Genomic DNA, 27,737 nt, shown 5'->3' with positions numbered 1-27,737 from the left:
AAAAGGCAGAGGAACCAGAGATCAAATTGCCAGCATTTGTTGAATCATGAAGAAAGCAGGGAGTCCCAGGAAAACATCTGTTTCTGCTTCATTGACTATGCTAAAGCCTTTGATTGTGTGTATCACAATAAAGTGTGGAACATTCTTAAAGAGATGGGACTACCAGACCACCTGACCTGACTCTTGAGAAACATGTATACAGGTCAAGAAGCTACAATTAGAACCAGACATGGAACAATTGACTGGTTCCAAATTGGGAAAGGAGGAAATACAAGGCTGTATATTATCATGCTGCTTATTTAACTTATATTCAGAGTATTTTATGTAAAATGCCTGGCTGGATGAATCACAAGCTGGAATCAATATTTCCAGGAGAAATATCAACAATGATATTTGTTAATATGAAATTCAGATGTGCAGATGATACCACTATAATTGCAGAACGTGAAGAGGAATTAAAGAGCCTCTTGATGAGGGTGAAAGAGGAGAGTGAAAAAGTTGACTGAAAATTCAACATTAAAAAAACTAAGATCATGACGTCTGGTCCTACCACCTCATGGAAAATAGAAAGGTAAAAAGTGGAAGCAATGACAGATTTTATTTTCTTGGGCTCCTAAATCACTGCAGATGGTGACTGCAACCATGAAATTAAAAGATGCTTGCTCCTTGGAATGAAATTTATGACAAACCTAGACAGCATATTGAAAAGAAGAGACATCTTCTTTTGTTGACTCTGCCACCAAAGGTCTTCCAGGAGTCATGTACAGATGTGCAATAGACCATAAAGAAGGCCAAAGAATTGATGCTTTTGAAATGTGGTGTTGGAGAAGACTGTTGAGAGTCCCCTGCCCTGCAAACAGATCAAACCATTCAATCCTAAAGGAAATCAGCCCTGAATATTCATTGAAATGACTGATGCTGAAACTGAAGCTCCAATACTTTGGCCACCTGATGCAAAGAACCAACTTATCAGAAAAAATGTTGATACTGGGAAGGATTGAAGGTAAAGGAGAAACCAGTGATGGAGAGTGAGATGGGTAGATACCATCACTGACTCAATGAACATGAATTTGAACAAAGTCCTGGAAATAGTGGAGGACAGAGGAGCCTGGCATGCTGCAGTCCAGGGATCACAAAGAGTTGGACGTGACTTAGTGACTGAACAGCAACTAGTACATCTCATTTAATACTTAATTATGAGTTGATTTGTATTTGTCAAGGTAGCAAATTCTCAGATGGTGATGGAATGAAACCTAAGATACAGTCAACAAGATGTTTTTCCTGTAGAAGTGAAGTGAAGTCGCTCAGTCGTGTCCGACTCTTTGGGACCCCGTGGACTGTAGCCTACCAGGCTCCTCCATCCATGGGATTCTCCAGGCAAGAGTACTGGAATGGGTTGCCATTTCCTTCTCCAGGGGATTTTCCCGACCCAGGGATTGAACCCAAGTCTCCCGCATTGCAGGCAGACGCTGTAACCTCTGAGCCACCAGGGAAGCCCATATAGTAAATCTGTTACTATTTCTGGCATTGAAATATTGGAAAGGAAGGTGAGTGAATCTTCTAATGGAAAAAGGAGATTTGGGATTTGTGTGTGTGTGTGTGTGTGTGTAAGTCACTAGGTCTGAAACAAATAGATGGTAAAAATAAAAGAAAATAGAATCTTCTCCTTACTTCCTCTCCAATAAAACTAATTGTTCTTTATGGGCGATGCGGTTTTCAAGGGAGAGAGTATTGCTGTGCCAGGAGTGGGGAAGCTGCAGGGTCTGAAAATAACCATAAAGCTAAAGAGAATGTGATAAACCAACACTGTGTGGCTCACAGTAACAGGCTCAATGGTACAATGGTGTATCCTTTCATCTCCCCAAAGTAAAAGTAAAGAGCATTTAGAGGTTAGGATCTGATGGCTTCCAGACTCTTTAGAACACAGACCTTCTGACTTCAAGGACTACTTAACATTTTCTATTTATAAAGCATCTTACTATAATCCTGCCTTCAGAATATATGTATTACCTGGTTTCCCATATAAGGCATACATCAAAACATTCTTAAAAATCATAATAATAACCATTACTTATAGTGGTGTTATTCAAAACACAGTTTCTTTTCAATTAGCTTCAAAATTAATTTTCTAGCGCTGAATATCAATTCTGCATTAGTGCTCCTTTGGTAATTACTGCTTACCATCAAGGCTCCATTACATTTCCATGTTTAAAATAATGAATGTGTAACTCTGTTGATTACTACTTGTGATTTATTGAGTTATTCTTAGAATACTAATGTTTTTAGCAGTATCTTTACTGTTTTTTCAAGATTTGTGAATCTACTAAACCATGAAAAGTATATGTAAATATGTATGATACATATATATTAATATACATATAAAGTACAAAGTGTGTATGCTGCTGCTGCTGCTGCTGCTGCTGCTGCTAAGTCGCTTCAGTCGTGTCCGACTCTGTGCAACCCCATAGACAGGCAGCCCACCAGGCTCCCCCATCCCTGGGATTCTCCAAGCAAGAACACTGGAGTGGGTTGCCATTTCCTTTTCCAATGCATGAAAGTGAAAAGTGAAAGTGAAGTCACTCATTCGTGTCCAACTCTTAGCGACCCCATGTACTGCAGCCTACCAGGCTCCTCCGCCCATGGGATTTTCCAGGCAAGAGTACTGGAATGGGTTGCCATTGCCTTCTCCCAAAAAGTGTGTATATCTGTATATAAAATTTAAACTCACAGTAGGTGTACTATGTAATATTTTTTTCAGGCCCTTAGGTATTCTGGTATAATTACATTAGTAAAGACTCTATTACAAAATTATCATACATTTCCATGTCAGAGGAACTTAGAAATGTAAAAAAAAAAAATTTATTTCAGTTCTGGATGTGATTCTATAACAAGTTTCTTATATTTTATTCTGCTTTCTCTTTTAATATCCTTCCTACCTTGAGCCTACTTGAAGATTTTGTCAACATAAATATTTAGACCTGTTAGCAATTTTTTTTTTTTTGGTTTTATAGCTTCTTCTAAGTTCCCAATCTGAGAACAGACACATAAGTAGACAGTCAAAACAAACTTCTTTAAGAGTGGAAAAGTCAACTGATTCCCTCAGAGGAGTGCAAGAAGGATTGTGTAACACATAAAAAAAACTAAGCACAAAATCATTTAAAGGGTCAAAGCACGGTATTGAAAGATTCAATGATACATTTAAGTCCAGTAACCTAAGGAGTGACATGATCACTTTGAATCTTTAATAGTTATATTAGCAGTTATGAAGCAAATTGTTGGAAGATGGAATTGAGGTGTCTGGAGATAGAGAGATAGATTGAGAGAAACTGAATAGCATAGAGATCATGTGAACTAGTTTAAACGAGTAACAATGGAGTGGAAAGGAAAGACACAAGATATAGTTAAAAGACAGAGAGTCAAAAACACTTTAATGATTGAATTTGAGTTGGGAAGTATTGAAGGAAATGAGACATCAGGATGAAACACTGGTTGCTAGTTTAACAGCCTTGTTGAATTATTGTGCTATAAACAAATACATAAGAAGTTTTGGAGAGATGGAAGGGATAGGACAGATCCTAGTTAGAAATGTTGAGTTTAGTTTGGACTGACTAAGTTTTAGTGATATGCTCTGATGAAGATGTGCAACTGATACACAGATTATTAAGCTTAGGGCAATCACTGATAACTTCTGAATTTCTAATTCTAGGAGAAATGATTAGATTAATTGAGATAAGTCAACCTGGTGAAATATGAAGTTATTAAAATCATGTTTTAATAGGAAAATGCTCAAATAATAGCATCACATCAAATAAAAGTGAAAGTGAAAGTGAAGTCGCTCAGTCATGTCCGACTCTGCGACTCTGTGGACTGTAGCCCACCAGGCTTCTCCATCCATGGGGTTTTCCAGGCAAGAATATTGGAGTGGGTTGCCATTTCCTTCTCCAGGGGAATCTTCCCCACCCAGGGATCGAACCCAGGTCTCCCACATTGCAGGCAGATGCTTTACCCTCTGAGCCACCAGGGAAGCTTGTGTAGTAAAATCTCAATTGTGTAAAAACTAACCTAAAAAGACTGGAAAGAAAATGTTAGAGTTACAATAGTCATACTAGGGTTAAACATTTATGGTGACTTTTCCTCATTTTTCTGCTTATTTATATTTTATAAGATTTCTATGTGCATTACTCAAAAATCACTTTAGGGTAAGGGATGGTTCCTGGAAAGATAGTGATTAAGTTGATTTTAAAGGACTAGATATCACTTTGCCAACAAAGGTGTATATAGTCAAAGCTGTGGTTTTTCCAGTAACCACATGTGGAAGTGAAAATTAGACCACAAAGAAGCATGAGCACCAAAGAATGGATGCTTTCTAACTGTGGTGCTGGAAAAGATTCTTGAGAGTCCCTTGGACAGCAAAGAGATCAAACCAGTCAATCATAAAGGAAATCAATCCTGAATATTAATTGGAAGGACTGAAGCTGAAACTCCAGTACTTTGGCCACCTGATGCAAAAGAGCTGACTTTGGAAAAGACAATGATGCTGGGAAAGATTGAAGGCAAAAAGAGAAGGAAGTGGCAGAGGATAAGATGGCTACATAGCATCACTGATTCAATGGACATGATTTGAGCAAACTCTGGGAGATAGTGAAGGACAAGGAAGTGTGACGTGCTGCAGTCCAGGGGGTCCCTAAGAGTCATACATGACTTAGCGTCTAAACAACAAAGGACTTGATAGGAATTAATCAGATAAAGAATCCTCTAGTAGTAATAGAGGTAGTTGTAGTAGAGGTACACAGGTAAAGAATACAGTCTACACAGGTAACTGCAAGCAGTTGAGGATTGCTGAAACATAGCACGATGGTATGGAGTGGTCAGCAAGGAAGCTAGATAGGGATGTGTGGGACCTTGAGATTCTATCCAATGCACTCTGGGCAACGGTGTATTGCCCAGGGTAGTGCATTTATTTGCTGAGGTCGCCATAACAGAGTATTTCAGACTGAATGGCTTAAACAATAAAAATTTATTTTCTCAGTTTTAGAGGTTAGCAGTCTAAGAACAAGGTGTTAGGGTGGCTGATTTCTTCAAGGTCTCTCAACTTGACTTGCACATCACCAATGTCTATGTCTTCACATGGTCTTCCCTCTGAATCTGTGCCCATATCTCCTCTTCTTTTAAGGAAAGCAGTTATTTGTTACCTTATTGGATTAAAGTCCACCCTACTGACTTCAATTTAACTTAGTTACCAGTTTAAACACCCTATTTCTAAATATAGTCATATTCTGAGGTACTAGGTGTTAAAGACATCAACACATGAATTTGGAGGAAGGAGAGACACAATTCAGTACATAACAGAGAGTGATATGGTTAAATTTCTTTGGCAACCATGTGGAATATGAATTTGAGGGAGAAAAGATGGATGAACAGACTGATTTAATTATCCAGGCAAGAAATTGTGATGTTGTATAGAACAGTGAATGTAAATCAATGAATTTAAAATAAATATAATAATAATATTTCCAGAAAGATAAGCTAGTCTAGAGGGGAAACAATGAAGTCAATTTTAAGGCATTCAATTCTATGCCTAGTATAGAGTTAAATATGGGAGTTTGAAGCTCAAAGACAGATATCTGGGCTGTAAATCTGGATTTGGGCATCATTAGTAGAGATGTCATTTGAAACAGTGAGAACAGATCAGTCAATCTGAGTGATGAAAGCAATAGACTTAAAACAGAAAACCAGCATTTACAGACCAGGCAGATAATGAGTCCATGGTGGAGAAACGAAAGCAGAAGAGTGCCTCATCATAGAACCTAAGGAAGTAGAGAGGTTTGATGAAGCAAATAATCAAAAAGTCAAAGAGAGCAAAGGGATCCCAAAGACAAAAACTGGGAAGTATTAGTTGGATTTGGAATTATAAGGGCTTTTGGACATGGACACTTAAGTTCCTTGAACTTCTATGTGCAAGGCATTGGGTGAAGCATTATAAAGCATATAATCATACTTCATTTTGAACTTCACTTAAGACTGAGGAAAGGAGCATTATGTTTGTTTTATAGAATGAGAAAGCAGTGGCTCAGGGAAGTCAAATAACTATCTTAAGGTCAACAGACAACCCAAGATCAGTAGAAGTCAGCTTTAGATTTCTTTCTGTGTCACCCAAACTGGCATGATTAACTGCTAGTAATACTAACTTCCTAAAACAGAGGCAGTTATATTAAGTTGGAAGGACTAGAATTCCACAGAGCAGTGGATTGATGAGTGAATACTAGATGAGTAAGTAGGATAGAGTACCCTTTTCAGAAGAGAAGAAAGGAGGACAGCTCATTTTGCTCTCATTTCTTTAGTACATTGCCTGGAACACAGTAGATGCTCAACAAATTTTAGTTCCATGAACAAGAAAGAAATATTGACTTGAGCTAGGCATGTGGTATACATGGAAGTGGAGGCAGCAGAGATGTGGGTGGCACGCAGCCCAAGGCGGGGGAAAGTAGAGAGGATAAGACAAAGAAAGGGAGGAAAGCTTAAACCAGATGCTTCCTAGAAAAGGTTGATAGAGTTCCGGATCGAGTCCACAAGTAAGGATTTCACCTGAAACAGCTTTTTTAAGGTTGAACAATAAAAGTGAAGTAGAGAAATAAATGTGTAAGGACAAGTTGCTTCATCTTTCAACAATTTTCTCCATATTAAGCTCCCTCAAAAAAAGACTGTCTCACCATTTCCAAGTAATAAATTCATATCTGTAATGCCCTCTGCCTAGATCTCCCTCTTTTTCACTGTATGGCAATCTCTTATTGCAACATAATGGCTCCAATCACAGATTATCCCTTCAAATTTTTTGTTCAATTCTCTAAACAGAATCTGTCATTCCTTCTCTTTTCTACCTCTTCATGCACTCCTGTAGTGACTTGAAGGCCATGGATAAAATACTCTTACATTTATTTATTAAGTCAATAAGTGAACTACCTCATGAAATTAAATACCTTAGCATATCAACAAAATATTTCAAAACATTATACAGTGTGTTTCAAAGCAAAGGAATTTCATAAGTTGATTTAGCTTTGACACAAATTGTATTTATTAATTCAACCTTTTATATACAAAATAATGTTTTACATTTTCTTACTGTTTAGCTAAAGACTTCTCTGTCAGATGACTGTATTTTGTCATAGAAACACATTCATAAGTTTTAATTCATTGAGTTTTAATAGTCTCACTGCAAATGACAGATAGGTTGGAAAATTTTTTGCAATGTATTTGAAGAATGAAGTGTTACTTGCCATTATAAAAATTTATATATTGCTCACTGTGCTGTTTAAATAAAATGATATGTTCTTGTGCCTTCACTTCAAAGTCAAATTGTGTGCTGTAACACTTTAAGCTTTCAGTGTTGAATTTTGGCTTGAAAGTTCAATAGTGGGATGAGATTACTGACTGCTATATTACTATTCTGTAAACAAATTCATTCTTGAATAATCTGTATGCCCTATGAGAAGGTCAAATGATAAGGGAGAGAGATCTGAAACAAAGCACTAAGATTTCATTGCTTTGAGTTTGGCAGATATCCAGTTGCATATTTCCAACTATCTAGAAAAATACACAAAGTGAACAATTATATTCAACTTGAGCTGTATAGCATTATCCTCATCTAAATTATAAAATAGTTTTACATATAAAATAGGAAATATAAAATTCTTTGTAACATTTTGCACATGCCAATATATTCCTTCTATACTAAGAATGTGAATTTAATAAACATATATCGGGAGAATTAAGATAATGCTGTGAAATAGCTATATCAATTTGTCTAACACCTCTCTAAATAACTATTTAATATTATACCAAGAAAATAAATGAAACTAAAACTCGAGCAAAATTTGAGACAAAGTATCCTCACAGATAATCTGTGTATGTACTGCCTGTCCATTAAGTTTGCCTGTAGACAATTTTTGCTCAAAGAGTCTATGTGCATTTTTAATCCACCTTATGTAAGCATTGATTCAACAGTTAGAGAATATCCAAAGTTACACTGTAATTAATAATCATATAGATTTGAAGACTCTAGTTCTTGCTTTCTACTGCAAAAATGCTTGAAGATTAATGTGCATTAATTTCAGTTGTATGCAAAAATATTGTAACATAAGATAATGTTTCTGTTTTTAATTGAAAATGTAAATCTCTAACTGGAGCAAAGAGAAATTTCTAATGAAGATAAGGTATTTAATCATTATTTAATATTTTATATAACCATAATTGCATTTATCTGAGAAACTGTAATTTGCTTTGTTTAGCTATTTAAGCATATCCAATTTTTAAATTATATGTTAATAAAATAGAACATTTAATTAATTTGAATAAAATGTACATCAAAGTTGTAAGTGAAATACGTATAAGTCATTAATTGAAACATGCAATTGGTGACTTTTCTGGAAAAAAAGAAAAGCAGAATTAAAGTAATAGTGTGATTAATTGATTCAGGATGGCTCCTGCTGAAAAATTATGTTCAATAAGAGTCTGTCATTCTAATTTGTGATCATTTGTCACTTTACAGTAAATCAAACATAATGGATTCAGGTTCACAAGCTGTATAAATGACTGTCCTAAAAATGACAATTTTTAAAATAAAAAAGGTGGTTGTTTAACCAATTTAATTTAAAATAGTCATTGTATATTAATTTTAGCTACTTATGTGTTTCCAGTAAATATTTACTTTGTAAATGATTTTGTTCTCATATATGCATATATAATTTTAAAATCAAATCAATTTAAAAAAAAATATGTTTCAAGATACAAGTTACAAATATTTTGTTAAAACATGAAGATATCTGGTAAAAGTTGTTGTTAAATATTTAGTAAAAAATAAACAGAAAGAATGAATAATTATTTTTTATAACCAAAAACATGATTCTACTCAAAATTCTTTGAATATAATAAAGCACACTCTTTTACAGTATGTTCCCTTCTGTATCTCATTGATTTCTTCAGTGTTGTTGTCCCCTGTAACAGCTTTTGTCAAACACTATAGATTAAGCTGAATTATTCTACATATGATGTAAACTGATAAATTTGATAAGAAAATTTTACTTAATAGAGAACATTCATAAACCAAATTTTGTTATTTTCAGAGGGAAGGGGACACTGAAAAATCAGAGTAAAATACTAATGGGTTCATTTGTGTTCTGCCTTGAATATCATGCATCAATATATTGTAGAATTAATTTAAATGAGTAGAAATAGCCTTGAAAAATAAAAGTTTAAGCAAGTTATTTTCATGAGACTGCTTTATTGCTCAATGATTCTTATATGAGTGTTTTGCTTTCTTCTTTTAGGAAGCATGCATGTTTTTTAGTCTTCTTGTCCAATACCACTCAGTTTGATTTTCTGTTTCTATCCATCCTATCTAGTATTTGTCTAATCCTAGAACTGTATCACTTTACAAAAAATCCTATTTATAACCTACTTATGTGCAATTATATTGAAACAAGCAAACATTTCACCTCCCTGTAATATAGACCAATTGAAATAGCTATTTTAGTCACCTTCTGCATTAGGAATTCCATCTTTTGGGCATTGAAATTGATTTTTCTCATCTTAGCATCTGAAGATCCAGAGTGTGCCCCTTGCCCAATCGCCTGAGACTATACAGTGACACCTACAACAGAGGATGTGGAGGCAGCAGCTTTTCGGGCTCCAGAAATGGCAGCATCAGGAGCATCAGCACGAATAGACTTTGTAGAGGTAGTTCTCCCAAACTGTATTATGAAACCAAACATTTTTGGTGTGCTACCTGCTGATGGGGGCTGCCTTCTTACTGCCTAGTGTGATGCAAAATGTTTGGTCTTTGTTAAAATTTAACAATGACATTTCTGGCTAATATAAAGCAACCTGAATTTTTCCCAAGTGTGTTCAGTTGCCTTAATTTCCAATTAATATGAAATTTTATCAGTCTTAGAAAAAACATTAACACATATTTTTGTCCAGTTTATTTCACTTAGTTGATATAAAGCTGCTGTCACATATAATTTTTGTATAAATATTTTTGAATAGATCAAAATAAACCATCATTTAAAAGGCATCCTAAAGCAGTAAACAAGAGAATTTCTCTAATATACTTCAGAGGCTGAATAGGGTTGCCCAGTTTATCTGTCATACCCCCTAGTTATGTTCTGTTGTGAACTTACTTTGCAAAGTAAATAACTATTCCCAGATGGCCCTTATCAAAATATAAAAGATCAGTGATTGACTGGTTTTATGTTTTCTTACATTTTATGTAATTTAATGTGAAACAGTTATTTTGTAGCTATAAAACACATTTGTTAATTAACCACATTAGCTTTATCTATGCAGTTCAATGACTTATAACTTTTCAATTTGCATATAAAATGAATCTCTGTAATGATGTCTTTGCAAAATAAATAACGATTGACATGATGGGTGTATTTGCTTTTAACATTTTATACATTTGACTTCAAAGAGTAGGATATATTTCATAGTGAAATTTTGAAGAGTTTGAAATTCAGCATCCAGAGATCTTCATCTTGGTACAGTACCACATATTCATTCTTCACCTGGTCTTCACTTCTTTTTGGAACAAGGCAAGATACAAAGAATTTATACCAGTTCTATTGGAACTATTGCTTGATCGAATATAGTTTGAAGGTTCTTTTCATAAACCAAATATAAGAAGTATAGATACATTGAGTTTAATAGTGTTTTTATTTTTTATTGTCATTTGCTTCTATTTTATTTTCTTAGGAAATTACAAATTGTCACTTTTTATAAAATCTACACTATGGAGTTGAAATGTACTTTTCTGAATATTTCTATTCTGTTTTTAATGCATTTTAACTATGTGAATTTATAAAATAATGACCCTAAATGTATAGCCTTTTGTAAAAAGTACGTATATATTTGAAAGTGGATGTTGTTCTTTTAGTTCAAATTGTATAAATATGGATTCTTCCATGTGTACTTGTAAAGGTCTTACGTAAAGTTTCATAAACCTACTTAATTGAGTTTGTACAACATTGTTGTCAGCTGTGTGGCATATACTCATTGACTTCTGTCATTTACACATATACTGCACATATCTCTAGAAACTGTGTTTCGAAACGTATATTGCTTTCCTAAGAACATAAATGCCTGACTCTGCTTTAGAACAAATTGTGCTATTTTAGTGTAGTTTTATAATACTCTCCTACCATGTCCTTCACATACCATTTTAAAGATTATTTAAAACATTCTGCATGAAAATAGCATTAAAGTATTTAAGAAATATTTCTGCCTCTGTCATGTTCCAAGTAGAACTGAATTTTCTATTGTTAAATTTGAGAAGTCTTACAGAAGTGCAGTTAAACTCTGCAACAACATGCAGTAGTTCTGTTGGATAATTATTTGGCTGAACCATGCTGCATTTCTGATCTTATGATACTGTATTAAATACAATTGAGAGTTTATATGTATAGAATAAAAGAAAGTTCTCTTAATGAAAAGACATTAACAAGTAACAAATAATTCTTGTCTAGTTGGAATGGTTTAAAACTATATCAGTAGAAGCGATTGCAGAAGTAAAAAATTAAATTATATACCATTGAATATGATATTTGATTCATTTTTGTCCACCATTAATGCTACATCACTATAGTGTTCCAACAAGTGGAACTGATTTTAAATTCCTTGACAATGTTTATGGCACTCTAATCTTTTATGCTAAGAGGAATCACTTGTCAATTTAACAAAACTATTAAATGTATTCGTTTTATAAAGTTACATATTTTTTAGCCTCGATATATATTATTTAAACTAGATAAATTATTAAAAAGATGCATTCATAGGCATTTATTATTATTTTAAATCATAGTAATCTCATTGACCTAACATTTAGAAATATATTCAGTTGATTACATTTTCATGGGTGGTGGGATATGCATATTAAACCAGAATTTAACTAAATATACAATAATAATTGAAATGAAAAATAATTCTTAAGAAGAAGGGAACACAATACATGCTTACCCATTGTCTAGGATACCAAGTATTGTACAACAGAACCCCTTCCCACCTTGTAAGATAAGTATCCCTCCTGGGAACCTGGGCCGTCATGTGAGCAACATATTGAATTGCCTTTCGACATCTTATTGACATTTCATGAAGAGAAGTCAATTTTTAATGGCTCTTAGCAGTGTGTAAGGCCTTCCTTGCTGGTTTAGTGGTAATGAATCCACCTGCCAATGCAGATTTGATTTCTGAGTCAGGAAGATCCCCAGAGAAGAAAATGGCACCCCACTCCAGTATTCTTGCCTGGGAAATCCCATGGACAGGTGATCCTGGTGGGCTACAGTCCATGGGGTCGCAGAAGAGTTGAACATGACTTAGTAGCTAAACAGCAGCAGCAGTATCTTAGAAAATAGAATACATCTCCTTATGTTTCTCAGAAATTACAGGTTCCTGCATGTTTATTAAGAATTTCATATACTCTCCCATTCCTTTTTTTTTTTTTTAACATCAAATTTTACCAACTAAGATTTCTGCCATTTTGTATTCTATTTTAAATCAAGTCAACTTTCTCTGGAACAAAGCTGGCAGATCTAAAAGTATGTTAGTCACTACTCGGTCATGTCCAACTCTTTGTGACCCCATGGACTATAGCCCACCAGGCTCCTCTGGCCATGGGATTCTCCAGGCAAGAATATTGGAGTGGGTTGCCATTTCCTTCTTCAAATTTTGTCACCAAATAATATGATTATTTTACAAATTTTTAGTCATAAAACATAGCAAATTTATATTAGGTGTTGTCAGTTTTACTTTCTGGTAGTTCCTTCTGCCACAGCAAACAATATAAATTAGGTAAAGACCGATAGCCTATGTGTATTTATTAGCATAAAACTAAAAAATATTAATAGGGCAAAGATATAGCATCTTGATGTCATTATAGTAAAAGTAACAGGTTCAGGACAGAAGAGGTTAGAAGAGCCTGAAGGTGTGGAAACTGCACAGTTGCTCAAAATCTTAGTGAAGTAAAATCTTCTGTAAATCCAGTAATTCCCCGTACCCCTCACTCAACACATACAACTGCTTTGGTTGCAGCTATATGATGCATAAGGATGGGACTAGATACCATTTAAAACAGAACTCAGTCATTTCTTGTGCTTGGGCAAATTTTGGAGAGAATGCAAACCTTTAATTCAGTCCAGCTCAGTAAACATTGGCCAAGCACTGTGATTAACATCAGAGACACCAAGTCAATAGAGCCCCTGCAATTAGGCAGATCATGTCTTGGTAAGGAATATAGGCAAGTAAAGCATTACATGCTATGCAGCATTTGCATAGGATTATAGAAACGTGATGAACAGAAATAGTACAGAGTAATGCTTAATCCTATTAGCAAAGTCCAGGTAAAAACGTACAAAAGAGGTGAAGCTCAAAGAGTCTTTTGAACAATAAATGTGAATCAATCAATAACAAGTGGCCAGAAGGAGTGGTTTGCTTAAAGAGGAAACATGGCACAAGGAATTAAACATGCAAAATCACATGTGTGAGGGAGGAATAGCCAGGAAGTAGATAGAGAAGATCTCATGAAGGGCCCATGTGCCGCGGTTGGACTTCATTTGTGGGTAATGCTGAGGTTTCAATGAAAGGGCTTTAAGTTGAGGAATGATGAATTTGTGAGTTATGGGATAAAATTTGTAAAGATTTATAGGCAACTTCTTCACTAAGGCAGCAGAGAGCAAAAGCCACTCAGTGTATTTTTTTAACAGCTTTATTGAGGTGTATGTTATACAACATAAAATCTACCCATCAAAGTGCACAAGTGAATGATTTTGGGTAAATTTATAGAGCTGTGTAATCATCACCACAATGCAGTTTTCAACATTTCTGTCACTTTCCAAAGTCCCATGTGGCATTCCCAGTCAAGCTTCCATCTGATCTCAGTTTTCACTCCAGCCCTATGGCAACCACCATTCTGTTTTCTGTCTGTATAAATTTGTCTTTTCTCAACATTCCATGTAAATGGAATCACACAATATGTAATGTTTTGTGTCTGACTTCTTTCACTCAGCATCATATTTTGAGGTTTCTGTTGTGAGACAAACAGAACAGAGGTATTTCACTTCTCAAAAGGTTATGACTATGACAAAAACAAGACGTATGAGAGGGGTGTTGTGTGAACCTGTCCAACGTGTGAGGGCTACAAGGGAACCAAGTGTGTGAGACAGGATGGCATGGAAAGAGAGTTCAATCAGAGTAAAGGAGTCAGAAGTGTACAATAACATGAAAGTAGGGAAAAAAAGTCAAGATATTTTAATTAAATTTATTGAAGACTAAATTTTGAACTATTTCCTCCCCTCTTTAAAGGTTTGTAATGGGCATTTGTAAATATTGTACTTCTTACTTGTGGTTACTACTCTAGAGATATCACAAACTTGTTGGCTTCTTGGATTAAAATCACTTCTCCAAAGAACACAATATCTTAGAAGAAAGGCAGTACATCAGGACAGACTGACATCTGCTGTTAAGATGTAAAGGGGAAAAGTGAATCTAAAACAAGCTGTATTTTCCTTGCAAAACCACTTGGGACATTGTGTTTGGTCACACTGATACTGAAACTACAATTTTTTAAGTATGCAGGGTTGGTTTATGAATTTGTGTTCATTATAAAACCACTCAAGTCATAAATAAAGTTCTTTCTTCAGGAAGAGAAGGCTACTGGCACATTCTCTGAATCTATTTTGAAGCTCCACCCTATTAGCTGAGAAGGCCTACCCTGCTGGACTACTAGTATTAGAAAAATAATAAGATTAATGGTATAGCTGATGAAATAAAAAGACTGAAGTGCTGACCGAAATAGCCCACCACTTGGGTGTACTAGAAGGGCAAGCTCAGAAACAAAGAAGTAACCAAGTAAGAGAGCCTGACAAAGATTTTCAGGTTTAATGTCTTGACTGACTTCAGTCCAAGAACCAGATGAATAAATATCAGAGCCTCAGAGCATAACAACCAAGTTCTGGTTTCCCAAGGCCCTATCAAGAGAACTTCATCCACAGAAACCCTGGCTTCATTGCCAGGGAGGCTAGACATGAATTTGCCGCAGCTCACCCTCTAAAGGACCTTGTGGTATAGTGTGACCTAAGGAGGGAAAGAGAGACTTTTGCTCAGTCCTAGTTAGAGTCCTTCTGCAGTCATTTCAGGTAAGGACTAGAACTCAGTTCCAAAGCCACAGTCTCAGGGTCCCCTGATGTAGCCCAGATTGGGCAGGACAAATCCAGCACATGAATGTTGGTGTGGCCTGTTTGCTTTTGTTAGAGTAATAACGGGTATCAACCAGCTGCAAAACAGAAACTCTGGTCTTGAAAAGACAAGAGCATGAAGCCAGTACTAATACCCTCATATCATGAGAAGTTGCTATTTCTCAATGAGATGTCCAGACACATAGGAGAACTATCTGCATACTTTTTGTTTGGGGAGGAAAAGAGACATTAAAACAAACTTGAATAAGATAGAGGTTTTTGTATTTTTCCTCTCCCTTTACCCACTTAGTTTCTTCCCCCACATCTGTATACTAAAAGGAGAAAAGATAAACCACTGGAAGATTCTTTTAAAGAAAAGTTGTCAGAAGAGAAGAACTGTACTCTCATGTGGGCTTCATGTAGAAGCTAGTGGTGAGGGGACATGACACATCAGGAGTATACACTGTGAGACTTTTATCCAGCACTGAGAAAGAGTATATATCTGTATAGTCAAAGCTATGGTTTTTCCAGTAGTCACGTATGGATGTGAGAATTGGACCATAAAAAAAGCTGAGCACTAAAGAATTGATGCTTTTGAAATATGGTGTTGGAGAAGACCCTTGAGTGCAAGGAGAAGAATCCTTAGACTGCAAGGAGATCCAACCAGTCCATCCTAAAGGAGATCAGTCCTGGGTGTTCATTGGAAGGACTGATGCTGAAGCTGAAACTCCAATACTTTGGCCTCCTGGTGCAAAGAGCTGACTCATTGGAAAAGACCCTGATGCTGAGCAAGACTGAAGGCAGGAGGAGAAGGGGACGACAGAGGATGAGATGGTTGGATGATATCACCGACTCGATGGACATGAGTTTGAGCAAGCTCTGGGAATTGGTGATGGACCGGGAGGCCTGGTGTGCTGCAGTCCATGGAGTTGGAAAGAGTCAGACAGGACTGAAGAGACTGAACTGAACTGAGAAGGAGATGATCACAGGTACAAGAGTACTTTTGAGGTGAACATGATAACAGAAATAAGAGGAAGATTTACAAAGGATAAGAGAGTAAGCTTTTCTTAGGAGTTGGTGTCATATAGGGTTAATAAGAAATACTATGAAACAAATTTGGGCTTCCTGGGTAGTTCAGTGGTAAAGTATTTGCCTGCCAATGCAAGAGACACAAGAGATGCAGGTTCGATCCGTGGGTCGGGAAGATCCCCTGGAGGAGGAAATTTCAACCTACTCCAGTATTGTTGCCTGGAAAATTCTGTGGACAGAGGAGCCTGACAGGTTACAGTCCATGGGGTCACAAGGGTCAGACATGACTGAGCACACTAGCACACAAACACATGAAACAAGTTCACAGCATGATTCCCTTATCCATCCAATAATTCGAGGAAAGAAGCTTCTATTTAGAAGCTGTGTTTCTTTAAACATCCTTTACAACAGTATTATAAGAGTGAATACAGATAGCAGGGAGACCAGTTGCTATAATCTGGCAAAGAGAAGGTGAACACAATGACAATAGGGCCAAGAAAAGTAAGTAAAATTGAAAAGCATTTATGGAAGTGAAATCCAAAGGACTTTCATCAGAGTGTTTGCTCTTGACGTGTATAAGGAAAATAGGAAAAAGTTGACAAAACCAAACTGCTTTCAGTTTACTCCTTAAATCAGGGTTTCAATTTGTGGCTTTATGATTTGATTTGAAAATGATTTTCCATACAACAGGCATAGGCATGTTCAAATGCAACTAATAACAAATCTGTAAAGCCAAACAAAAGACATTAACACTTTTTGATTGACTATAGCTCTTCTTTGGAGAAGGCAATGGCACCCCACTCCAGTACTCTTGCCTGGGAAATCCCATGGACGGAGGAGCCTGGTAGGCTGCAGTCCATGGGGTTGCGAAGAGTCGGGCACGACTGAGGGACTTCACTTTCACTTTTCACTTTCGCCTGGAGAATCCCAGGGACCAGGAGCCTGGTGGGCTGCAGTCCATGGGGTCGCACAGAGTCAGACATGACTGAAGCAACTTAGCAGCAGCATAGCTCTTCTTCCATATAGTACTTGACTAAGGTCCAGTCCAAATGTCAGTGCTGGTGATTCAGTTGTTAAGTCATGTCTGACTCTTGCGACCCCATGGACTGTTTTCCAAGCAAGAATACTGGAGTGGGTTGCCAGTGCCTTCTCCAGGAGAATCTTCCTGATCCAGAGATTGAACCCGTGTCTCCTGCATTACAGGCAGATTCTTTACTGCTGAGCCACCAGGGAAGCCCCTAAATGGTAATACCTCTGTGAAAATTATGGTTGCTCATCCATAATAACTCTACCACAAATACATATAGGACTTTGAATACAATATTGTTAAAAAATTGTCATAATTAGTTGTTTGAAGGTCTGTTTCCTTGAGCTCTTTGAAGACAATACTACATCTTTATTTTCTTCACCATTGCATCTCCAGTAGCTAGTACTTTGTCCAAAGTTAGATTTGTTGAATGAACAGAGAAGATATGGCAGTTGAAGGAATTATAATTTTCTGTTCAGTTTAGTTCAGTCGCTCAGTCATGTCCAACACTTTGCAACCCCATGGACTGCAGCATAACAGACTTTCCTGTCCATCACCAACTCCCAGAGCTTACTCAAACTTATGTCCATTGAGTCAATGATGCCGTCCAACCATCTCATCTATATAATTTTCTTCTTAGTGTTTAAGTACTATTATGTAATAAAAAACAACACAAATTCTAAAGGCAGTCTCTATCCAGAAATTGTGAAATGTTGCAAGAACTATTCTAATCAGAACCTCCAGTGAAATCAACATATTTACATGCTCCTAGTCTCAATTATTCAAGCTACTAGATTATTACTGAGTACTTATATAGATGTCGCTGAGTGCTCACAGTGGCTCAGAGGGTAAAGCCTCTGCCTGCAATGCGGGAGACCCGGGTTCTATCCCTGGTTTGAGAAGATCCCCTGGAGAAGGAAACGGCAACCCACTCCGGTACTCTTGCCTGGAAAATCCTATGGATGGAGAAGCCTGGTAGGCTATAGTCATGGGGTTGCAAAGAGTCAGACACCATTGAGCGACTTCACTTTCACTTTCATATGGATGTCACTTCCATTTGAATTACTAAAGTATAATTTTAGACCATCATTCTAAAATTTAGCAAATATCTTTTAAATGAAGCAATGATTCTGACCTTTCTCATCTAGCTTCACCTACTTGATTGATTTCTTACTATCCATCCTTTAATCTTCCAATGTATCAGGCCTACATGTCTATCTCTCTGTCTTATTTATTTATGTACTTTTTGTATTTTTCTAAATTGTAGGTTTCCTGAAGATGTGTATGTTGTTTATTCACTCTCCAGAGTAGCTAAAATAGTGGCTTGCAATTGGTATGCAGCTAATGAAAAAGAAAGAAAAAAAAAGTAATTCCCCCAATACCTAGAGAAAATAAGATTACTTCCAGTTGGGAGGTAAGGAGAATGTACTTGAGAACATTTGACCTAGGGTTTAAAGGGGAAGTTATATTTCAACTACTGGGAAGAAAGCAGTGGTATATTTGCAGAGGAAATGAAGGCTGTCAGAAAGTACAAAGCATAGTTATGGAATGTCCTAATTTTGCTGAGAGTTGGATAAGTTAAGATGAGTAGTGGAAGTAAAAGTAGAAAGATGGATTGAGGTGGACCTGGCTAACGAATGGCTACTAAAAATTTTTGATTATGTGAGTAACAAGAGCTGGTATTTAAGACAGGAGTTAAAAACAACTTAAATAAGAAAATAAATGTTAGAGCAACATTCCGTAAATAAAGCATATGTTGTACTTCAGCACAGTGCTATGCACGTTTTTAAGTCTCTTCTGAGTGGCTGGCACTATGATAGACCTGAAGATAGATGAAGTCATACGCTTAACAACTTAGTCTTTGTCTGTCTTTCCCTCCAATAAAACAATAATCTAGACAAAACTGACTTAAACTGTAGGTGGTCTTGTATTCATTGACGGTGAAAGGGAATTAATATTTATTTAGTGGATACACCAGGCTCTTTATCCACAAACATTAATTCATTAAACCTTTTAACAGTGTAAGGTACGTGTTGTCACTTTTCTTAACCAATTGGGAAACTGTGTCTCAGAAATTAAGCAGAAAGTGGCAGAACTTGAATTCAAACCCATTTCTTTTTCTAGTATTCCATAATGTACTGACTTCACTGTTTTGCCTACAGATTATAGCTCTGCTTAAATTATATGTTTCAGTTCAGTTCAGTTCAGTTCAGTCACTCAGTCGTGTCTGACTCTTTGCGACCCCATGAACCGCAGCACGCCAGGGCTCCCTGTCCATCACCAACTCCTGGAGTTCACTCAGACTCAGTCCATTGAGTCGGTGATGCTGTCCAGCCATCTCATCCTCTGTCGTCCCTTTCTCCTCCTACCCCCAATCCCTCCCAGCATCAGAGTCTTTTCCAATGAGTCAACTCTTCGCATGAGGTGGCCAAAGTACTGGAGTTTCAGCTTTAGCATCATTCCTTCCAAAGAAATCCCAGGGCTGATCTGCTTCAGAATGGACTGGTTGGATCTCCTTGCAGTCCAAGGAACTCTCAAGAGTCTTCTCCAACACCACAGTTCAAAAGCATCAGTTCTTTGGTGCTCAGCTTTCTTCACAGTCCAACTCTCACATCCATACATGACCACTGGAAAAGCCTTGACTAGATGGACCTTTGTTGGCAAAGTAATGTCTCTGCTTTTCATTATGCTATCTAGGTTGGTCATAACTTTCCTTCCAAGGAGTAAGCGTCTTTTAATTTCATGGCTGCAGTGCTAAATTATACGTTTGAAAGTGAAAGTGAAGTTGCTCAGTTGTGTCCGACCCTTGGCGACCCCATGGACTGCAGCCTGCCAGGCTCCTCTGTCCATGGGATTTTCCAGGCAACAATACTGGAGTGGGCTGCCATTTCCTTCTCCAGGGATCTTCCCAACCCAGGGATCAAACCCAGGTCTCCCGCAGTGTAGGCAGATGCTTTTACCATCTGAGCCACCAGGGAAGTCAAAAAAAAAATTATACGTTTAGCAACTTCAAATTATTTATGCTGTTGTTCTTAATTGAATTATCTTCAAGGCACTTGATTAAATATCATACCCTATTAATGCCTCCTCTGTATTATAGATATGTATCACATATGACAAGAATTACTATTATTTAAAGATGTCTTTCATTTAAAAAAATACATCAGGATATATTTTGGGTTCTGATGTCACAGGTTAACCATTCATTCCTCATAATGATAAATTAAGTAGATGATCAATGAGTTTCAAAGACTGTAAGAGTATCAGTGTATTTGTAATTATGTAAGGTTTTGTTCCTCCTTTAAATTTATGGCTCAGTGTCTTTATCAGTTTTACCTTTCCAGCCTGTTAAAACCAAGCTGATTTCTTTAGCATTTCCTAACATAAGAGACTGTAAAGGTACCAACACCTCACACAGTCAACATACATTACATTTTTCAAAACTTTCAATGGTAATTTTTTTATCTGCACATTAACCTGGTAAGGAAAACGTCAAAGATATTTTTCATTCAGGTAATAAGAATTTTAATGTTATTTGCTACCATATAAATAATATTCTTTGTACCACAGGCAATGAACTGATTTTTGTGTCAATTTTATGCTGATTATTAGGGCTTCCCTCATAGCTCAGTCGGTAAAGAGTCTTCCTGCAATGCAAGAGACCCATTCCTGAGTGGGGAAAATCCCCTGGAGAAGCAAATGGCAACCCACTCCAGTATTCTTGCCTGGAGAATCCCATGGACAGAGGAGCCTGGCAGGCTACGGTCTATGGGGTTGCAAGAGTTGGACATGACTGAGCGACTAATCACACAGCACATAATATACATCAGTTCTATATTATATTTCTCCTTGAGGACAAATGTTTAGAATTGTAATTTTCATTATAAGTTGATGCTTTGCAGAAGGATTTTGCAAAAATTGGTGAAACTTTGAAATGTAAATTTTTTCTACAGTAATTACTGTGAAACACAGTTAAGTAGCCTAAGATGTTTCTATAGTAATTACTGAACAATGTGCTTTCAGTATTCCTTGATGTAAGTAAATATAGAAACTGCAGTTTTTAATATTAAAGCATTTGTTACTTTAAGATATTTCTAAATTTACGTTTTAATGTTACATTTATCATGCTTGAAATCAAACTTATTTCTGTGATATACATAATTGATATACAATTTACTCTTTAGGAAAACAAATAGAAACTGGAAAATTTTTAGGAAAAGCAAAAGAATGTAATTCTCATCAGTCTTCTCTAGATCAATAGGTTTGGATATCTATAATTGTTAAAAAAAAAAAAAGACTTGGAAATAAGGAGGATTAAAAAGCAGCAATAAATGTGGATACATTGAGATGACAATCTATAAACTATCATCCTAATTTTGTCCTTTGGTAATGCTAACAGAAGAGCAAAAGGGTATGTTCCATTAATACCATGCTTAAGGAACAAGAAGTAAATGTATTTAATACTAGTGACAGAAAACTCAGTAAGAGAATGAAAATTAGAATCAAGGAAAACTTGCCCAGCATAATGTATTGAGTACTGTACTATGTGTTGAGAATTTCAAAGATATATTGATTCCTTTTATTGAGCTTTTGGTTCTGTAGAAAAGGTGTTCTAGCCGAGGAAACCCATGTGCTAAAGCTGAGAAAATGGATAAATTATGCAAAGTACTGGGAGATTCATTTGTGTTGGATGTATTGACTTGTGCATAGCAAAACATACGGTTTGAAAAGTAGAGTAGAGCCTATTCAAATAAGGTTTTGTATGCCAGCATAGAAAGTGAAGGTGAAGTCGCTCAGTCGTGTCCGACTCTTCAAGACCCCATGGACTATAGTTCACCAGTCTCCTCCGTCCTTGGGATTCTCCAGGCAAGAATACTGGAGTGGGTTGCCATTTCCTTCTCCGGGGAATCTTCCGGACCCAGGCATCGAAACCAGGTCTGCCGCATTGCAGGTGGACGCTTTAACCTCTGAGCCACCAGGGAAGCAAAATACGTTTGATTCAGTCAATTTTTCAAGGAATACTGGACATTTAATTTTACCTAATATAGGCACAAGAATTTAACTCATAAGTAGTATAATTGCTAGTATTTATTGAGTTCACCTATATTAACTCATACGATCATCACATTAATTCTCTGAAGTATAAGTACTATCCTTATTTTACGACTATATATATATATAAGTATAAAAATTTTAAGAAAGCCCAGAGATAAATGCATGCACATATGGACACCTTATCTTTGACAAAGGAGGCAAGAATATACAATGGATTAAAGACAATCTCTTTAACAAGTGGTGCTGGGAAATCTGGTCAACCACTTGTAAAAGAATGAAACTAGAACACTTTCTAACACCATACACAAAAATAAACTCAAAATGGATTAAAGATCTAAACCTAAGACCAGAAACTATAAAACTCCTAGAGGAGAACATAGGCAAAACACTCTCCGACATACATCACAGCAGGATCCTCTATGACCCACCTCCCAGAATATTGGAAATAAAAGCAAAAATAAACAAATGGGACCTAATTAAACTTAAAAGCTTCTGCACAACAAAGGAAACTATAAGCAAGGTGAAAAGACAGCCTTCAGAATGGGAGAAAATAATAGCAAATGAAGCAACTGACAAACAACTAATCTCAAAAATATACAAGCAACTCCTACAGCTCAACTCCAGAAAAATAAATGACCCAATCAAAAAATGGGCCAAAGAACTAAATAGACATTTCTCCAAAGAAGACATACAGATGGCTAACAAACACATGAAAAGATGCTCAACATCACTCATTATCAGAGAAATGCAAATCAAAACCACTATGAGGTACCATTTCACGCCAGTCAGAATGGCTATGATCCAAAAGTCTACAAGCAATAAATGCTGGAGAGGGTGTGGAGAAAAGGGAACTCTCTTACACTGTTGGTGGGAATGCAAACTAGTACAGCCACTATGGGGAACAGTGTGGAGATTCCTTAGAAAACTGGAAATAGAATTGCCTTATGATCCAGCAATCCCACTGCTGGACATACACACTGAGGAAACCAGAAGGGAAAGAGACACGTGTACCCCAATGTTCATCGCAGCACTGTTTATAATAGCCAGGACATGGAAGCAACCTAGATGTCCATCAGCAGATGAATGGATAAGAAAGCAGTGGTACATATACACAATGGAGTATTACTCAGCCATTAAAAAGAATACATTTGAATCAGTTCTAATGAGGTGGATGAAACTGGAGCCTATTATACAGAGTGAAGTAAGCCAGAAAGAAAAACACCAATACAGTATACTAACGCATATATATGGAATTTAGAAAGACAGTAACAATAACCCTGTATACGAGACAGCAAAAGAGACAGAGATGTATAGAACAGTCTTTTGGACTCTGTGGGAGAGGGAGAGGGTGGGATGATTTGGGAGAATGGCATTGAAATACCTATAATATCATATATGAAATGAGTCGCCAGTCCAGGTTCGATACACAATACTGGATGCTTGGGCCTGGTACACTGTGATGACCCAGAGGGACGGTATGGGGAGGGAGGAGGGAGGAGGGTTCAGGATGGGGAACACATGTATACCTGTGGCAGATTCATTTTGATATATGGCAAAACCAATACAATAGTGTAAAGTTTAAAAAGAAAAGAAAAAAAAAGTTATAATTGCTTATATTTATTGAGTTCACCTGTATTAACTCATACTATCTTCATATTAATTCTCTGAAGTAAATATTAGTACTATCCTTATTTTATAAGTAAGGGCACATAAAGAAATCACTTACCCAATGTCACAAAGTTGGTAAGGTGAGGTGGAAGGGTTCTAACCCTTGCAGCCTGACTCAGAACCCTTGTTCTTAATTACCATGGCTCAGCAAGGTAGAGTCCCCCTCAAACTGGATTGAAGTTCTGAGGGTATCTGATGATATTTTTGTAGGTTTAAATACATATTGAGTTCAGGAAAGCTTTACATTTGTTAGCAAAGTATCCAAATCTTAAAAAATAAATAAAAACAGCTTTATTTAAGTATTTTTATGTGTGTGCGTGTGGTATGTGTGCTTAGTCGCATCGAACTCTGTAACCCCATGGACTATAGCCTGCCAGGCTCCTCTGTCCATGGAATTCTCCAGGCAAGAATACTGGATTGGGTTGCCATTTCCTACTCCAGGGGATCTTCCCAATGAAGGGAATCGAAACTGCATCTCTTGTACTTCCTGCATTGGCAGGCAGATTTTTTTTTTTTTATCACTGCACCTGAGAGCACCTGGGAAGCCCTTATTTAAGTATAATTGATATCTAACTGCACATATTGAAAGTAACAATTCGATTAATTTTGAGACATATATACATCAACAAAATCATCACCACAGTCAAGATAATGATCATGTCCATCATCAAAAAAAAACTTTCCTCATGACACTGCTTACCCACTCCCCACCCAGGCAAATACTCTTCTGCTTTCTATCACTACAGATTTATTTGAATTTTCCAGAATTTTATGAAAATGTGATCTTAGAATATATTGTCTTGTTTGGTCTGACTTCTTTTACTGTTTTATTTGTCTACATTTTAATGGTTATCAAATTTTGTTGCTGAAAGTATACATTGTATAAATATAACATAATTTCTTTATCTTCACCTCTTGGTGGATATTTGAGTTGAAAGTTTTCTCCCAGTTTTTGCTCTAAGCAGGCTGCTTTTGCTACAAGTAGGCTACTATGAATAGTCAGGTACAAGTCTCTGTATGACTGTCAAATAAAAGAAGTCAGGAACAAGAAATATTTTTGTTTTAATTCATGTAGGCTACAACATGAGGCAAAGCTAGTCTTGTCTCAAGATTTATCAGAAATTATAATAGTGGTTATCTTTTGGGAGGTAAGTTAATGACTAAAAGGGTGCATGAAGGAGACTGCTGCTTTTGGACTCTGAAAGCATTTTATTTCTTCATCTTGATATTGATTATGTGAGAGTCAGTTCAATATATGAAAATTCATTATACTTCTGATATGTACTCTTTTATAGGTATCTTACACTGTGATTAGAAGTTAAAATAAAAGTGAGGTAGTGAAATGGTTTGGTTCTGTCTAGATGATTTTCTATATGTTATCTGGCATGTATACTTTTTATTGCACTATTCTGGTTATATATTCCTGTAGTATCCTCTTTGGATGTCCTATACCATTACATTTATACCTTTTACTGTGATTACTCTATTTTACTGTACGTCTTCTTGTTATACTATAAAATTTCTATAAAAGAAGAGATAATGTCTAACTTTCTTACCTCCATGTCCATTATCTGGCATGATGCTTGAAATGTAGTAAGTACTTGATGAATACTTGGATGAATGAGCTTCCCTGGTGGCTCAGATGGTAAAGCTTCTGCCTGCAGTGCAGGAGACCCAAGTTCAATCCCTGGGTTGGGAAGATCTCAATCCTGGAGAAGGAAATGGCAACCCACTCTAGTATTTTTTCCTGGAGAATTCCACGGATGGAGGAGCATGGTAGGCTACAGTCCATGGGGTCACAAAGAGTCAGACATGACTGAGCAACTTCACTTCACTTCACTTCACTTCTGGATGAATGATATGAAATTTTTTTTGTGGTTTCCTATGTGTCTGCTCACCTTATTTGGTTTCTACTGAAGGTTTGGCTTCCCCCAATATTTTATGTCTATAAATATGGATATAATTATGTTTATAAATTATGGATTGTTTTGTGTGATATTTTTTCTTCATAACCTCAATCATTTGTTTTAGCATACATTTTTCAAACAAATAGTAACTTCTGTCATTGAGTGTTTACCATGTGCTTTCAGCACTTTACATCTATCAACTTATTTAAGAGGTACAACCCAATAATACAGATACTCATATAGTTCCAATTTTATGGGAAAACTGAGACACAGGGATACTAAGTATCTTGCCCTAAGTTACAAGTCTTATAAATGACAGAGCTCAAATTTGATCCTGGACAGTCTTAAAGACAGAAATCATGATTTATCCAGTATAGTATTCTGTGTTTATATATCTACCACATTATGTCACTACATTTCTTTATGTCTTTCAGAACTTTGATAAAATGTTAGCTTTACACAGTGGCTTTCTCTGACTATTTTATATGAAATAGCAGCTCTCCAAATACTCTCAGTCATTCTCACAATGCTTTACTTTCTTCATAGCACTCTCACCACATGTATGTTGTATGCATGTGTGTTAAGTCCCTTCAGTCATGTCGACTCTGCGACCCTATGGACTGTAGCCCTCCAGGCTCCTCTGTCCATGGTGATTCTCGGGCAAGAATACTGGAGTGGGTTGCCATGCCATACTCCAAGGGATCTTCATGACCCAGGGATCAAACCCATGTCTCTTAGGTCTCCTGCATTGTCAGGCAGATTCTTTACCACTAGCACAGCCTGGGATGCCAGCTGTATTGTATACTTATGTTTATTTCCTTCTCATACATCTCTCCCACTAAAATGGTAGGTCCATAGGGCAGAGACTTTATCTGTTTTCTTTTATCTACATTCTTATATCGTAGAATAAGTCCTAATACATAGTAGATGCTTAATAAATATTAAATCAACAAATAAATGCTTCATAGGATCAATTTATACTGTGATGCTTTGGTGCTTACAGGGTTGGCAAAGGTTTCTAAAAACTTCTTTAGCAGAATCACTTCCTGTTTAGAACAGAGACTAAAAAGAGTCACTATTAGACATCATTACACATTCCATGAAGCACAATTGAACATATCCTGGAAATAGTAACTCTGAGCATTTCTGAACATGCCAGTATCATGTGAATTTTTATTCTGGAAGCAACTTTGTTCTGGCAAGGGAAGCCAAAAGAAAAGTTTTATTTGAAATCATTATAATTTTTGCATTTTTAAAAGACATCTGCAGCTTCTAAATGGAGATTGTTATAGAGGACACAATAACCAGTTGACAATCCCAAGGAAGTAATTCATGGGACAAACAATGATTTGAACTAGCGCTATGATGGTGAATATAGACATGAGAAGAAACAGGTTTCAGAGAGAGTAGAATCCATAGGACTTCTGACTAATTAGTTAGGGGTTTCTGATTTACGTAGTATCAACTCATACTCAAGAAATAGAGGAGGTCTGGGAAGATAACTAACTTTGTTTTCAACCTGATAAATTGGAAGTGCAAATGATGTAGCCAAAGTGTTCAGCAAAAAATAAAAAATAAAAATTTTAGACCTGGAACTTAGGAGCATCTGTGATTAGATAGTTATATTTTAGTCATCAAATGTTTGAGTTTGCATAGGGGGATACTATGTAGAATATTGTTCCAGTATCAACAGATTCTTAACCAACTTTGTATGATTTTAAAATTGTATTTATTTATTTATTTTTGGCTGTGCTGGGTCTTTGTTATCATGCAGGGCTTTTTCTCCAGTTTCTGCTAGCAGAGGCTACTCTCTAGCTACAGTGTGCAGGC

General features: G+C 36.4%; 1 protein-coding gene across 2 annotated transcripts in view; it reads left to right on the top strand.

Moving 5' to 3' along the window:
• Window positions 1-27,737, top strand: part of LRRC7 (leucine rich repeat containing 7) — a 622,375-nt gene that overhangs the window by 360,660 nt on the left and 233,978 nt on the right. The window contains exon 8 of one of the 2 annotated variants that reach the window (XM_061411606.1): window positions 9,590-11,273. The exons of the other annotated variant lie outside the window; for it this stretch is intronic. Coding sequence (XP_061267590.1) covers window positions 9,590-9,596 — 7 coding nt within the window. The 3' untranslated portion in view covers window positions 9,597-11,273. Of the gene's footprint in view, window positions 1-9,589; window positions 11,274-27,737 lie in introns of those variants that run through there. 2 annotated transcript variants of the gene reach the window in all.

Source organism: Bos javanicus, chromosome 3, assembly GCF_032452875.1.
Source record: "Bos javanicus breed banteng chromosome 3, ARS-OSU_banteng_1.0, whole genome shotgun sequence".
NCBI lineage: Eukaryota > Metazoa > Chordata > Mammalia > Artiodactyla > Bovidae > Bos > Bos javanicus.
This window is presented reverse-complemented; position numbering and strand designations above follow the sequence as displayed.